The 16435-nt window shown below is 38.5% G+C and overlaps 4 protein-coding genes across 5 annotated transcripts; 1 reads left to right on the top strand and 3 right to left on the bottom strand.

The window, feature by feature from the left end:
• Positions 1 to 39: 39 nt before the first annotated feature.
• Positions 40 to 1537, bottom strand: LOC110847188. The gene is made up of 2 exons (XM_022094069.2): positions 584 to 1537; positions 40 to 503 (listed from the first exon to the last, which is right to left on the bottom strand). The coding sequence occupies exons 1-2, from the start codon at positions 1467 to 1469 to the stop codon at positions 130 to 132; spliced, it is 1260 nt and encodes a 419-aa protein (XP_021949761.1). The 5' UTR covers positions 1470 to 1537; the 3' UTR covers positions 40 to 129.
• A 1825-nt stretch (positions 1538 to 3362) lies between these two features.
• Positions 3363 to 13865, top strand: LOC118434949. The gene is made up of 6 exons (XM_035849750.1): positions 3363 to 4030; positions 4113 to 4255; positions 11718 to 11926; positions 12921 to 13014; positions 13139 to 13185; positions 13277 to 13865. Exons 1-6 carry the CDS (start codon positions 3831 to 3833, stop codon positions 13700 to 13702), a joined length of 1119 nt encoding a protein of 372 aa, XP_035705643.1. The 5' UTR covers positions 3363 to 3830; the 3' UTR covers positions 13703 to 13865.
• On the bottom strand, positions 5425 to 10521 carry LOC118434948. 2 transcript variants are annotated; one of them, XM_035849749.1, is made up of 12 exons: positions 9649 to 10521; positions 9480 to 9544; positions 8993 to 9390; positions 8819 to 8896; positions 7160 to 8702; positions 6947 to 7087; positions 6712 to 6885; positions 6418 to 6640; positions 6320 to 6337; positions 6101 to 6259; positions 5944 to 6034; positions 5425 to 5881 (listed from the first exon to the last, which is right to left on the bottom strand). In XM_035849749.1, the coding sequence occupies exons 1-12, from the start codon at positions 10449 to 10451 to the stop codon at positions 5690 to 5692; spliced, it is 3885 nt and encodes a 1294-aa protein (XP_035705642.1). In that variant the 5' UTR covers positions 10452 to 10521; the 3' UTR covers positions 5425 to 5689. The 2 variants fall into 2 exon arrangements, with proteins under 2 accessions (XP_035705642.1, XP_035705641.1); XM_035849748.1 differs by having other exon boundaries at positions 5944 to 6259.
• Positions 13866 to 13925: 60 nt separating the features above from the next.
• LOC110847850 lies at positions 13926 to 14915 on the bottom strand. Its single transcript, XM_022094879.2, has 4 exons — positions 14737 to 14915; positions 14503 to 14633; positions 14313 to 14419; positions 13926 to 14245 (listed from the first exon to the last, which is right to left on the bottom strand). Exons 1-4 carry the CDS (start codon positions 14872 to 14874, stop codon positions 13953 to 13955), a joined length of 669 nt encoding a protein of 222 aa, XP_021950571.1. The 5' UTR covers positions 14875 to 14915; the 3' UTR covers positions 13926 to 13952.
• Between the last annotated feature and the right edge of the window lie 1520 nt (positions 14916 to 16435).

Genomic DNA, 16435 nt, shown 5'->3' with positions numbered 1-16435 from the left:
GTGTAAATTATTTAATCTTGCATTTAAACCGAACCTGGACACTTATAATAATACAACATTTTTATATTTTTTATTTCATGATTTTGGTACATTTTGAATCCAAATAACAAACATTAATTGATCAAGTATTTAAAATATGCCGTCCAAAGACCTCCCGAATATCATACAAAGTAAAAGTACTCCAAGAGTGTCAAGTCCAGCCATAGCCTTATCCCCACAATTTGGCACAATAGTACAATCCACCATTCGCACCAATTCTCGCCTCCGCCTCCCACCCATGAGCATGACACTGCCATCTCCTCCTCCTCCTATCTTCGTCAGGTCATTCATACTGCTCAAAACCTTTAAAGTTTCCGGCGCAATGTAGAAATTAGTCCTCGAGTCGACCGGTCGTGGGATAAATCCCATTTCGAGCCAAAACCCCATTTCAGCAGTGACATCCACATTTTTAATAATTGTTAAACTGCGCTGTCCCGGTACTATCGGACCGGGATTTGGGTTTCCTAATGTGCATAAATCCAATTGTATATAAACCTTGCATGCACATAAATTGGAATTTAATTTTGTTTCTTGATTCGATTACCTTCCAACGTCATGTTTGTCCTAAAAAGTCCTTTATTCATCACACTCACAATAAAGAGGTAAACTCCTCTCGTATGACTTTTATCAATGTCCATCGGACTTTGCGTCGGGTTAAGTTCGCCGTATCCCGGATAAAAGTCAATCGTCCCCATCGGCTCCAACAAAGCGTAATGATTGTTCAGAGCCACCCAACAGTTTGGCGTCGTCTTGCTACTACAGCCGTCCGAGTGGATAACGTCAACAAGATTAGCATCCCCAATTTGTAATCGGACATCCTTATTTCTTTCCCCGTGAAAAAGTGGTGCTGCCGGATCAATCCCGGTAATCCTGTCCCAAGCCCTACTTCTCCGTCCGGCCACCCCCAAGAGATGAGCACCGAGAGAGTTGCCTATCCCCCAAATGTGCAAGTGCGGATGAAGTCTCTTCAGCTCGTCAGCAATATCTCCCAACCATGCCCCCACACTTTTGATATTTCCAGCAGCTTTGTCATATTTGATGAATGGAGAATCAGCTCCACCGCCCCATCCCACAAGGACAACCGTCGTTTGTGGTTGTGCCTGCAGAATAGCGTTCTTCAGGACGTGGAGCCATGGCGTGTCACCATTTTCTTTGAACGAGTGGGTGATGAAGACTACGCGTGGGACGAGCCAAGCCCCATGACCACCTGCAATGATGACAAAGTCTTTCGAGTTGTAGGAAGCTGGAGAGTTTGATGTGCTTGTGGGAAGGACGAAGCAAGGTGGGTTTCCGGTGGGGGAATAGATGGCAAGGGATGGCTGAATTTCGGAGATGGGTGAAGGAGATGGTAGCGCTAGTTGGGGGGTTGAGGGATTTATCAGAAGGGAGAGATAAATAAATCCAAACGAGAACAATATTTTCCACGACATGGTGGTGGTAATGATAAGGTGAGCAAAATATCACTGATCTTGAGCGTAAGAAGCATTTATACTACTGGGAAGTGGGTTTGTACATACTTATGTATTACTTTCGTACGTAAGTTGCTTAGTCATTAAAGATTTAGGGAAGTTTATTTCTGGCAGATTTTTTGGCAGTATTTGCCTGCAGGAATGGCAGTGAATGGGCATTTTGCCATCGGATAACATGGGGACATTTAGAGTGACATTTGAGTTCATGTGTGAAGACAGGCTTTTCACTTCCAGTTGTCTAAAACAATTTATTAAGAAAGATAAAGCTAGCAGATATGAAATGAGAAGTCATTTGTAGAATTCTCCTCTTCTCAGAAAGAAAGTTTCAAAAGAACAATAACAAGTTTGATCTAATTAATCAATTATCTAGAACTTATGTTGGAGTTTATATGAAATGAATTAGCCTTATTACATGGCTATTTTCGGAGCAAATCGTGGTTACTAAGCTATGTTTCCAGTAAACCTATGTATCATACCTACAGTCCAAATGGTACAGGATCATGTGACTTATATAAGGATTACATGAAATTGAGACGACGATGAATTCGATACGGTTGCCGCAGCCTTATACAAATACAGATAAGTCTGACTGACGGCATTACGCGACTTAAAAGAGTAACGACCACCGGTCCTTGAAATGCTATAAAACGTTATAGGCACATCCATGTACAATATTCTCCAAACTGAAACTGATACATAATGCTTACATACTACGTGATCTCTGCGCAGGGAAAGGAATCTAAGTACTTTAATTGAGAGTTGTTTTATAACTTGTGGCCATCGTGGGCGTAATTAAGTCTATGTACTCGGGTTACTTGTAGGTACCCATATCTAATTGTAAGCCTAAGTGCATGTGATATGGCAAGTCCATGAGACAAGAGACTCGTCACTCATTACTTTCTACACATTAAAATAAAACGAGTCGTGTACATGTCAAGCCTGTCCAATACCTTAATTGCGTATATAATCTTCCGTGTCAAGATGAGTTTATTTAGTTTAGCAAGGATTTGACACTATTGCGTTGCGGTAGAATAAAATACGCAATTTCAAACAGGAGTAAAAGTACCAATCATAGAAACTTTAGTGAAAGTGGTGTCCATGTAACTAATCCTAAGATGACCATAAATATCTACTGATTTACTCGTATTGCCTAATTTTCATTTGAATCTAGTTACAAAATCAACAGACTTGCTATTCGTCGATTGATAAATTACTTGGAACATGAAACATGTATGAATCTGTAATGCGTGCATGTGTTCTTAGCCAGTCTCGATAAATTTTTGGTACTAGTTTTGTTCTTAATATTCAATGGAGAAATTCTAATAAAACAGTTTAGAAGAGTTCAAACAAAATTATTTTGTCTTGCAAATGAGTTGATTGTAAGTACGGGTCGTTTTTCACTTTGACAATCAAGCCCGAGTTGGCGAAAGTGATCCTCTTTCAAGGTTTCACCTTCACCATCAAACTTCAAGTTTAATATTTAATATAAAAGTTTTTTCATCCTGATTTGCATACTCTAATTGAATTTTTAGAAAAAGAAATATGCTACAACATGAATTATAGATTGTCGTAGTCAAACGTAACTTTCACCTAGCACTATACATGCAGTATGTGCACTTTTAAGGACTTAAAAGGTACTTAAAACCATTTCAACTATCGCAATTTATTTTTCAGTCCGAATCTTCCAGCTTGCATCTCGGAATAACGGTTTTGCATATATTTATATACGTTTGAAAAATTTCAAGTGCAGAGAAATCTATGTAACTCGGTAGATTTGCGAAACAGACAGAACTCGCATTATATGCTCACCAGCTTTCTCCTACGTAAACTCATCCTCAGCTTGACTACTTGTGTAGGTGAGAGCCGGCCGGGTAGCTAACAGACAGATATCAAGCAAGATTGAAACCTATCCTCACTCTGAAATCCAGGCTCGCCCTTGCCGTACTGCAATTTTGTTGGATTCGTGTTCAATGATTTCTTTTCAGTCGTGCGGTTGCGACAGATCTTGAGAGATTTTCTTTCTTTCTCATTCTCAAACAAAGTGAAGGATATTGAGCAACAAGTTGGTTGGGGAAAGCATTCTGCTCTGAGAGGTCGTCGAGAGTAAACGTATCGAGTTTTTGGCAATAAAAAGTAGTTCTACACAATAGAAAGAAAAGTCCTGTATCAAGTGGTGCAATTTTGTAAAACTCGTGTAATAAAGACTTTCACCCTTTTCAAGAAACAAGTTGTGCAACAACATTTCCCTAATTCGGCTTTACCTACACATTTACGTACTTGCATACACGGCAAATTTTATTCTTGTGGCAAGACATAGCAAGAATGGGTAGTCTCAATTTATCTTGCACCGGTGAAAGTGAGATTTATCTCGCCAACTCGACATCTCCTGCACCTGGTCGCACCTCAACGACCTATTTGTTCAATGAAGTTTACCTTTACGAGATTTGCATCTACGTTATGGTGGGAACTTTTTGCATGACCATCAATGTTGGAGCATTTTGTATCGTCAGGTTGAAGCGAGGGTATAGTTTACTTGTGTGGTACATACAAATACACGAAATAACAATTTCCAAGACACTTTAATTTTATTGTTACATATTCCAGACCACCAACATTCCTTTCTCTCGTCAACCTTTTCATCTCGTCTTTGCTGGCTGTGATCTACCAAATATTAAAGACGCTCAAGAAAAGTAAAATTCTGAGCTCGGAGTCTTTATGGCTTTGCAATGGCTGGGGATTATGTTCAAGTAAGTTTCATGTCGTTGCATGAGCTAAGTATTTCATGCAATATAAATCTTTGAAGCATAGCGTTTTAAAAATGACAAGTACTTACATTCAGGTATATCAATTGCCATTATTTTAAAAATATAGGTATACATTTGCATAACGTTATTTCTGTAAAATTCAGAAATTCAATTTCAATTGCGATTTCAATTCAATCTCAATTTGTCATCAGTGTACAAATGACATCCCATTTCCACTGGTAACACTAGCTAGATATATGCACTATGCTCTAAGCTTACCTTTGGTTACACTGCTTCAGCTCAAGCAAATATTAAATCACAAATGGGAATGCCAGTTTGCCTGTGTAACTAATACTTTGTAGTCGGGACTGTATTTTCGCACCTGGTTTTATAGCAGATAAAGAATAAAACTTTGCTTCGAGTCAAAAAGTTTTGCTTTCACTGCAGAGCATATACCGTGGTTTACGTCAGAAAGAAGAGAAAAGAACGCTGATGTGTGCCGATTTTCTTTCCAATTTGTATTAGTGCAATGTACTGTGGATGAAGTTCTAACCCTGCAGACTTATTACACCGCTTTGTAGCATTAATTTCACGACGTCACCGGTCAAAAAAATTTTTTCCTCCAAACTGGTCCAAAATAAAAGTCTAGCATGGGAATAGTATAGAAAAATTATTTTTAGCGTTCTATGACCCCTGGGTCATGAATTAAGGGCCCCTGAAGGGTCAAATAGCGTTCCCTGATAACCCCATGCAAACGGGGTATCAAATTAATCCCCTGGACCAGGGGAACCAGAAAAATATTTTTATAAATTTTTATGACCCTTGAGTCGTGAACTAGGAGCCCTTGAAGGGTTAAATATCATTCCCTCACAACTAAAGGCAAGTGGGGTATCAAATTAATCCCCTGGACAAGGGGAACCCAAAAAATATTTTTCTGGATTTTTTTGACCCTCAGGTCAAGAGTTAAGGGCCCCCGAAGGGTCAAAATAGTAACCATGGTAACCCCATGCAAGTGGGGTATCAAATTAATCCCCTGGCAAAGGGCAAGCATAAAAATATTTTCCTGAATTTTTTTGACCTATAGGTCAAGAGTTAAGGGTCCCTGAAGGGTCAACATAGTAACCATGGTAACTAAGGTGAATGGGGTATCAAATTAATCCCCTGGACCAGGGGAATCAGAAAAATATTTTTTGGTTTTTGTGACGTATAGGTCAAGAGTTAAGGGCCCCTGAAGGGTCAAATAATAACTTATTGTATTTTACTAAACGGGACATTATTTTAAAGTTTTCAGTTTTGCAAGAATGTTAAGTAGAGAGGGGTAGGCATATTTTTGAAAATTTCGTACAAATTTAATGAATAATAATTCTTAACACTATGTACAAATCGGATTCACTATTTATAATATTTATTATGTATTGAATCCATTGAAGTTAAAATCTAGGTTGATTCTGGTGGGAAGGTTAATCTCCTCCTAGAAGTTGCACATTCTTCTTCAGGCAAGTCTTCTTCTTCCCCAGCCTGTGAGTATTCAATATCATTGTGTATTTGCATTCGGAATCTATCAACTACTTCGTCAACATCGTCAGGGTCCTCATCTTCGTCGTCAGACACATCATCTGCTGCTGTAATCTGTATATTATGTACAAGTTATGTATTTTTTTACTAATAGTTTACTGTCACCAAGAACTCACTCGAATGGGGTTGGCTGAAGCTAAACGTGTTTGGAAGTCATCATGGAAGTCATCAAAATGTCCATCATTTTTCCAATACTCGTCCTCCAATCTATTTACAATAATAATGTAGAAATTGCGAATTATTCCCATAATAGCGAATCTTGGTTTTACGAACCGGTGCACATGTTTGATGTGTTTCTGCCATTGTTCCTTTGTGTATGTTGTCATAATTCTCTCAGCCTCAGCTTGTGCAAACTCAGCGGTCCCCTGTGTGTTTGCAGCCCTAACTGCGTGCTTGATGTCTTTCCACACGTACTCAATTGGGTTCAAGTCGCTAAAAATAGTTATTACATGAATATTCTTATTACCGTTACCTATGATTACCAGTTCTTACCAGTTATATGGGGGTAATCTGGAAAATACGTAAATACAGTGTTTAAATAAATATTACAAATTATTAGTAAATTACCCATGAATAGAAAATAACTTTACCGGACAACAGTGTTTCCATATTTCAATGCCTCCTTATCCACAATGTAATATTCATTTCCGTTTTTAAGGTCTTGAACCATTTTCCATAATTCAGGTCGTCTCATTTGCTTTACAGGTTTTAGTTTCAGCTTTTCAGGGCCCTCTAAATTATCATTCAGCCAGTCGTATAGCTCTTGTTTTCGGGATGTAGATTTTGGGGCTTCCTTGGTGCTGTGATACGGAGCTGACAAATTTAAATAAATGAAATTCAAATTAAAATGGAATTTACAAATACAAATTATTGGATGATATTACCGTTATCAATAACAATTATGCATGGACCATAATTATCTTTTATCTTTTGATTAAGATCCTTCCACCAAGCCATGTAAGCGACACCGTTAACGTTTGCGTGGTAATCCATCTGGACTTTCTTCTTTGATACTGGATATACCTTCATAGCGCCAGGTACGAATCCATCCTCTCCACCTGTGAAGATAATTATTATTTTGAAATAATTTCCTATTTAATGTGGATAGTTGAACTGCACCTGCATGCATCACAATGATACGTGGTCCTCTAGAAATTTTCGGGTTTTGGAAGGAGTATAAAGCCGCTTCATGAAATGACTTTGGTGAATTAATAACCCAGCCTTTTCCAGTTCTAGCATAACTATCGACCCACGTTTCATCTGAATAAATATAATGCATTAATAATTATATTAAATTAAATTAAAACATTTTTGATATTTAATCAGCCAAACCTGTGTAGACAACACATTTTGGGTTCTCGGACTGACGATTTTTAATCATTACGGACAGATATTCATATCGCTTCTGCACGATGTCTGATCTCATGAGGATAACTGCTCGCTTATCAACAGTTTTGAATCTAAATCCTAATTGCTTAATGAGTTTTCTTAACGTCCACTTGGAACATTTGAACGCTGTAAGAGTTTCTCCTCGGGCTATCCGACCATCTTCTTCTTCCTTGACTTCCTCCATCAGTTTTGTGTATACGTTATGCATTGTTGGTGCTTGATTATTAGCATAGAATTGATGAATGATTCGTTTAACGTGCTCAGTTCGGAAGTCGTCAAACTGATCCATCACCGGCGTTGGTCTAATACGTTTCTTACCAGGTGTTTTTATACTATTCGTTTTGTAATTCTCCATTGTCTGATAAACTGTTCTCTCTCCAATTCCTAGAATCTGGCTAGTTTTGGTGACAGAGTTTCCTGTTAGTATTTCACACTGTACCTGGTTACTGTCAAAGAATACTTTGGCGTTGACAATTAACTTTTGAGCTGTCGCCTGTAGTGAAACACCAAGTAGTTGGAATGGGAGTTTAGTATTTGGTTGTTTACAGTCGTTTTTCGCTTTCGGTGTTGCTTTCTCAATTTCAAAGGCTAATTGTTGCATAGGAAAACTCGTAGGACTGCACCTCGAAAGACTAAGGTAAGGTTTGGTTCCATCATTCCGTCTAGGAACATCAGATAAAGGAATTCGCATTTCACCTTCCCCCAATACCTGTTCTTTAGCTCTGAGAAGGGAATAGAAATATCCACACTCAGAATCCGGACAAGGAGGACCAACAATTAGGACATCTTGAATGAACTCGTTTATAAGGTTCATCTTTTCGTCGTTTATGGGGGTTGGGAGATAGCCTACCGTGTCACTGCCGGGTGGAACATTTTGGATTAGTGAAAAAGATTGAACTGCTTGATGAAATTGCCCTTGATTGTGTCCGAAGTGAAGTAAAATTATGCAGTACGTCAATGACTCGGCAGGTAAGATTCCTTCGAGATGGTCACTAGTAATCTGGCTGTCAGAAAACAACATATCTGGTGCAACTTGTTTCGATCCGAGGACAAAGTAGAAATTTTTTATTTTGCGTTGCGTAGTTTGTTTCTCTTGTATGATTGAGAAGATCTTGTTCTGGAAAGATGCGTACATTACTTGGTGGATAGTCATCCCGCCCACAAGGATTATTTCAACGAATCCGTTAAGTGAATTAGTTTTTGGAGGACGAGCGCCTTTTGGGCAAATACGAACATGTTCAATAAACGAAATCTGGTTATCATCATTCTTGGTTGCAAATTCGTTCAAAATCATCCTACATCCCCCTTTGTAAGGGGCCGTTGGGTAAATGTCTGTTCCCACACATGTATCTTCACCTTCTGTACTCTTGGATGCATACTCTGTATTTGAAGTGTCCATTGGTGATTCACCGCCAGGAGCTGACCCTTCCCCTAACTCTTCACGTTGTCCACAGTGCCCACGTTCATCATCTCCATCACCATCCTCCTGTATTGATCAGAACAAAAACGTACATGAGCTTGTTACTACAATAACAATTTCACGATGTCCCCCACAACATCCGCGGTCGCTGCTATTTATAAATATGTTGCAATATTTCTCACAAGTGCGTCTGCATTGGTGTCCATTTCATCCACATTTGAGCATGGCATGACGAGGGAATTCATGTCAGACTGTTTTTGCTAAAAGTGATAAACTTGTATGAAATGCGTCTGTGCTCTCAGACAATAAATCGATGAATCTGAGCTAGCATTAATAGTGCAAAAATATAATCTTACATCGATATGCGGTGGATTTACATTAGTTTCTGGATCCACCGTGTAGCAGCTCCCTAGCCAAATATTTTGCAGAATACTTATCCACTTTGACTCCTGAGCTTGGCCTTCCCAGATGGCACGAGCAGTTGTTAGTGTTCCTGCTGAAGTTTTATCGTACACCGTTTCATGTGCAAAATGCAAAGTTAAACTGGGATAAAATCCTGCTGGGTAGAAATATAAGAAGGATGTATAGGACCCTCCAATTTGACTTTCGAAATATTTTTTGGCACTCGTTGCGGCCGCAAAAAGTGGGAACAGATCTTTTCGATGTAATTGCACAGTAGTTAGAAGTGCCTCGTCTGCCTCTGATGGTAGAACCCCTAGCAAATAATCGACGTCATGTTTGCGGCATGCTGCATCTGTGAATAATATCAACACAAAAATTATAAAATTAATTTTCACAAATTTGACTTGGTTAGTGTATGAGCATAAATTGGGCAACAATTACCAACAGCATTTATTGGGCCACCGAGATCATCCTGCTTCTCAATATCGGTGGCAGGCCCGCAATATCTTAATTAATACCAATAATAAAATTATGTTAATAAAGAATCATTTCATAAAGATTCCAATCGCAACTTCAAAAATAAAAAAACTCATCCAAAATAACCAATTACCTATATCCAGGGAGATTGAAAGGTAATCCGCTTGGCGCCTTTTTAACTTTAGCTTTCTCCAAGGAAAGTATAATACCACGTGGGCGTCGGAGAGATCCAGGATGGAAAAATGCATCTTGACGAAGATGAAAGCAAGATGGCAATTTACCTTCGTTGGTAGGAATAAACGTGTGCTTTCTGGCAAAGAAGGCTGAATGCAGGAGACTTGTGTAGTTGAACCTGATGCATGATATTTGGTTGCACAGAATTAGAACTGTGCATGCAGAAGGAAGAGGAGTAGTGCCTTGAATAGCTTTAGTTACTGCTTGCTTGGTGGTACAGTTCTTCGTTTCAGCCGCTATATTACAATAAGTGTCACTAATTTTTTCCTGAGTTAAGTCGGATAGTTTATTGGATGGAAATGTGTGGTTGGCGTTTGAAATTGTGATGTTATTTAGTAGATAACGGCTGGCATCCACGAAACTTTTAAAATAAAAAGTTACATAGCTTTCACTTCCCCATATCCGTATCTTTTTATTTTCATACTCTACTTCTTCAATTTTGATAGTGTCACTGAAGAACATAACAGTTTCATTAATTTCCATACACATCGTTTGATTACATATCAGAAATCCACTGCAATTGGATGGTAATGTCTCCTTGAACCAGATAACCAATCCACCCAGGTTATCCGTCTCATCACACACAACTTTAACCTGTTTATCTATTTCTATTTTATCGACATTCGCGCAACTTTTACCACAAACACAATGAACTATATATAACACATACAGTGTTCCATAAATTAAGTTATGCAACGTCATCTTCAATTTTAAAAATTAATAATTGAGCGGATACCAGTAAGTACAAACTCCAAAACTTAAATTTCAAAATGTCGACCGGAGAAGCCAGCAAGGATAAGGGGTCTCCCATCACCTCATATATTTATAATGCATCAGTTTTTAGGGGATATTCATCACCCCAACCATTAACCCAATCCTTCCCCAAACAAGATGGTGCATAAAGATATGTATATGAGAAAGGGACCAGTTTATACAAACATAAGTATGCTGCCTGAGACAGGCTATGAAGCCTGGTTACCATGGTTACTATGTTGACCCTTCAGGAACCCTTAACTCTTGACCTATAGGTCAAAAAAATTCAGGAAAATATTTTTATGCTTGCCCTTTGCCAGGGGATTAATTTGATACCCCACTTGCATGGGGTTACCATGGTTACTATTTTGACCCTTCGGGGGCCCTTAACTCTTGACCTGAGGGTCAAAAAAATCCAGAAAAATATTTTTTGGGTTCCCCTTGTCCAGGGGATTAATTTGATACCCCACTTGCCTTTAGTTGTGAGGGAATGATATTTAACCCTTCAAGGGCTCCTAGTTCACGACTCAAGGGTCATAAAAATTTATAAAAATATTTTTCTGGTTCCCCTGGTCCAGGGGATTAATTTGATACCCCGTTTGCATGGGGTTATCAGGGAACGCTATTTGACCCTTCAGGGGCCCTTAATTCATGACCCAGGGGTCATAGAACGCTAAAAATAATTTTTCTATACTATTCCCATGCTAGACTTTTATTTTGGACCAGTTTGGAGGAAAAAATTTTTTTGACCGGTGACGTCGTGAAATTAATGCTACAAAGCGGTGTAATAAGTCTGCAGGGTTAGAACTTCATCCACAGTAGTGTGTAATATCGTTTAGTGGCATCGCGGTTGTTTGTTTATGTACATGATTCTTCACTCACAATTCGTTATTGACTGAACTGCTTGCCTATCTATTTCTACTTTGTATGCATGCCTGACGGACCATCTTATCAAAGCGAATCTCAGCGGGTGGATAACATACACTTTTTGCATGCATCACTCCTCTGAAATTTTAATTTCGACTAATGACACTGTACACAATGACTAATGACACTGTACACATGCCTAAATACATGAGATAACGAAACTCTGCTGCCTCTGGCTCCCATTTGGGATTGTGTGCTATTTTTAGTAAATAATCCATCTGCTTGTATTTTAAACTGGTTATATAATTTTGATTAAATATTCCATCAACTTTTTTTTCTCTCGCTCAGGATTGTGCATTGTCCTCCTTCCGTTCACCATGGTTGGAATCTTCATGGAAATGATCAACGCGAAACGGTTGGTTCAATGTGGGATGAGACTGGAAGTAGCAATTTTCCTCTCCGTTTGGTTCTCCTCTGTCCTTATCAGCATTCCGGCAATGGGAACGTACAAGTTTGAGGACACCGTAAACCCTTCAACGCTTTCCCACTGCAGCAGAGTAAGCGAATATTTAGTTTAGGTTATGTAATATTGCATGAAATTTTCAAATTAGCTAATGCCTTCCATTAGGGAATGCATACATACATATTTCTGGTACGCATTTAGTGTGTGGGTTGCTAATGATTAGGTGTGGTTGCATAAATCACTGAAATTTAAGAGTTGACAATATTTTATGTTATTCTAATCCTCATAAATCACATAGTGGCGAAACTGATGAACTCGGTGGGGTAAAAAGTTTACGAGCTTTGGTGGGAATTTTGAATTTTTTGCAAAAAAACTGCAAAATTCATCTGGAGTTGTTTATGTTTTTAGTGGTTTCCAATGGGAAGAGTATGTGTGGTGGTGGCTTCCCGGCACACATACTCTATGACGAGATGAGACGAATCAGGAAAAATTGCAAAATGTTTTTCTTGTAATTCCAAAACCGAGATTAAATGTACACTAAAAAATGTGAGATTTGTTGGATTAAAACTAGTGATAGTTGCGCAACAAGAAAATAAGGCCCTTGAAGGAATTGATATGCTACTTTTATTTATATTAATCGACGAATGTCAAGTTTCGTCTAAATTTTGCTTTCCTCGAGATTCGATGATTAATATAAATACAAGTAGCTTATCAATTCCTTCAAGGGCCTTATCTTATTGTTGTGCAACAACTACTAGTTATAATCCAACATACTTCACATTTTTGAGTGTACATTTAATCTCGGTTTTCGAATTACAAGATCAAAAACCTGTGCAAAAAATAATGCATGGGGTAACATACGGGAGAAATATTGAGCGAGGGACTGTATTGGCTGATAGAGCAGCCAGAGCAAACTATAATGCCCCGTTAACCCAGAAAATGACACACATTTCATCTCGCGAGAGTACAATGGAAGTAATGCTACAACATGCCATCCCTAAAACTCGACACTAAAATCACGTAGAGCAGGATGATTATATTTATTACAAGTAATTTGCTAAGAGCTGTATTATTATGCTCCTTGTCAGGTTTTCATCCTGGATTCTCAGCTACTTACCAATTTGTATGAGGGTCTCTTTGTTTGTTCTATATCCGTCCTACCCACATTCTTCATGCTTGGTGGTAATACATAATAATAATGTAGCGTATGTAACATCTCCATCACGTTTCCGTCCATTCACAACGGGAGGACGATGATGATGCAATGCTGGTGTTACATATAATATTTTTTTACATATAATATCAGCCCTTCACAGACTCAAGTTCAGGATGCATCTCCTACTCCTTTGTCAAGTAAGATACGCAATACTATCTACGACAGAAGGAGAAAGCATGTCTAAAATGTTGTATAAGAGATTTTTTTTCCAATGCATTATTTTATTAGCCGATTCCCCATGGACTTCATAAAAAAGTGAGAAAAATTCGGTGGATATTTTTTTACACTGTATTTTTCATCGTCTTCTGGCTCGCTCCTGGACCAGCAATATACATTGTTCGACTAACTGACAAACGAGGGGAAAGTCAAGTTCCAGGACAGCGTCAAACTCCTCGTGATTTTCCACTCGTTTTACGATGCGGTTTTCTACTTCAAGTGGCAATGCAGCCCCTCTTTTTCCTCTATGCTCAACAACAGTTCAATTTGTGGGAGTGGTTTCAGCGATGCCCGATCGTCAAGTGTCTCTGTTCGAGGGCCGTGGGAAGGATGCGGAGGCGGAGGAAAACGCTTCGAGGAATGGAAATATCGTCCATCATGCACATGGAAACGTATGCAGTCTCGAGTCAGGGACAACTGAATAATTTGTACTATTAAATGGGGATCAGATACATATTTATAATGAGATGATTTAGTACCTTGAAAGTAATTACGTGATCTTATTGAAGGGCATAAATATAATGAGCACTCATTAGCCCGTTTCTAAAGTAGATACGATTTGGTATTAGAAGTAGTTAAAAAGTAGTACAAATATTAAAACCTTTGCTAATCGGATTTTTATTTATTTGTGTATATGAAACAAAACAAAAGTACAATTTCAAAGTCAATCTCATCATGTTAAATAAATTTAATAAAAATCTGGTGTCCACCAAAGTGGCTTTTTTGCTTCGACCTTACCAGTGGTACTATTTGCATGACCACAATTGATAGGTTGAGGAACGCCTACAAAATTGGCAGGAGGGAAGCCCAAGCCCTCAACAATGCTTTCATAGATTTCTTTCTCCGTTTGTGTAATCGTTCTCGTTCTTGCCCTCATCACAACGGTCTCGACACGAATCCCATCATTATTTATTTCGCACTCGTACTGGATCCAGTAGTTCTTGTAATCTGTTGCAATCACAACCTCCTCCCACCATCGACCTGAGATGAATAAAACCTTGTTCAATAAGTGGCCGTATTATTACTCATATTTATATTTTAGACTAACTCGGATCTTCATAAAACCATTTTCTCCAATGGGAATGAGACGGATGTTCTCCGATGTCAATTTGTCCAACGCGTTCTACATGTTTCCCGGTTGTAGTGAGATCATACCTGTTAAAAGCGGTGTGCACATTAGTATAAAACCTTATTCAGCTAATCCTTAGGATTAATTAAGTACAGTAGACTACTCGTACTTTAGAATAATGTTGAGATTTATGGAGTCGTTTTGCCTGGAAAAAAATTGGCTTGCACATTTTGCCCATTGTGGTGTCACTAGAGAACTATCTCTCCAAGCCATTTGGATTCCCATCCACTCTCCAACCATCTATGCGTCACACAGAGACCAGGATTACTTTATGTAAATTGAATGCAAGTAGGAAAAACTCGTATGTAAACATTTTCCAGTAAAATTAATAGTTAAAAATTACCTGGTCCAAGTCCAGCATTTGTCGTGGGTAAAGCTCCGCAATTCGAGTGGAACATTTCTCTCCTGGTTGGGCGTTTACAAGGAAAACTCCCAAAACTACGAGCAAAGATAGTTCGACTGAACCTTTAGTTGGCTTCATCTTTCGACGAGAACTGATATGAAATGTCTCTTCTCCTGGTTGACGTCAATTTATACCTGTGCTGACAGACTTTCATATTTTGAACTTAATCGTTTATTCATTGCCCAAAAAACCTGATGGATTTTTATGCTGTCTCCGTCCGTGGAATGCTCTGTTTCATTCAAATCTGTCATTTTAAAATCATTTGGGCGATTATATATATCAAATTTACGGCTTCAGATATGAATATGTATGAAGTCACCTTAAATAATTGGCTTTTGCATTAGCAACAATTAAATGCATACATATGGGATACTGAAAATCTACTTCTTTTTTAAACCAATCTGAACTTTAGTAAAATGTTCGATTACATCATTTGGCTGGATTTCATGTACCTTTATACCGTAAAAATGCCATTATTTGTATAAATAACAAATTAATAAAATATATTAATGATTGAATATGATATTGAAGATTATGATTTACACTGCTAAATAAAATGAAATGCTTGCAATTTCAGTTACAGTCTTTTAGACACGAATTGAATTATCCGAGTCTAATTCATGGGCGTCTTTTTCTTAAAATCCTCAGTTTTCCCAAGTTTCCCACAGTAGGCGGCGTTCTCTCTTTCTCTTTCGAGGCAAGTGCTTGCTTGCTCAACTACTTGTCTTTGTCTCACGAATTCACGATCAGTTGGAGAAGAGCTCGGAGAGAGGAAGGTTGGATGATGTTTATGACGACGATCAAAGTTTGATCAGATTAATTATTTTGATAATTCCTAGTTCAATTTGTTATTCAAGTGAAGCCATTAAATACGCGAGTCTTCCAGACATTTAGCTCCCTTTTATTGAGATTATTTGGTAAGTATTTTCAATTAAGTGGATATCAAAAATTAAAAATAAATAATAATGGGTGTTTATTTCCCTTTTTTTAAATAGCCACCTGCTATTTAACATTACTCAGCCGAGATGTGCGAGTCAATTTGTGCCTGCTGCTGCCCGTGTTGTTTCGTCCTGTTCAAGAAGGTTTGTCGAAGAATTATTTATTATTAACATAAACATTGATAAACTATGAAATACACTTAGTTGGCTTGGGGAGTAGAGGAAAAACCCGATGTTGGTGGGTTGGGAAAACCTTTACTTGATCCGGATAGGCGTCCGAGATCACCATTCGGCCCCTTACATGATTTTTGTAAATAAAACGACCTATCATTTAAAATATAAAATAATTCTTCTAATCCTCGTTGACTGGGGACAGCTCCCATGATTGATGCCGCATTCCCGCGTTGAACTGCCAAACTAATCCGTTGAATGAGAAAAGTTGTCGACATTGGTCCAGTGACATCCTTCATCCTCCTCCCAACATCTTGGATGAACTTCAACCCTTCCGTCCCGCATACTCCTGATGTCTTGATAGCCACCGGAACAAAGATATAGTTTGTTTTAAGTTCAGAGTACAGTTTGTGTTTTTTGGTCTCGGCCAGTTTTGCTGCTGTGCCAGCATGTCTAAGTGTGTGAGAGAGATAAGAGGGGGCAAAAGTGTCTGTACATGTAAAGTCCCATATTAGTGAGCGTCCCTGTTT

This window comes from Folsomia candida, unplaced genomic scaffold (genome assembly GCF_002217175.1).
Source record: "Folsomia candida strain VU population unplaced genomic scaffold, ASM221717v1 Fcan01_Sc003, whole genome shotgun sequence".
NCBI classification, from domain to species: domain Eukaryota; kingdom Metazoa; phylum Arthropoda; class Collembola; order Entomobryomorpha; family Isotomidae; genus Folsomia; species Folsomia candida.
This window is presented reverse-complemented; position numbering and strand designations above follow the sequence as displayed.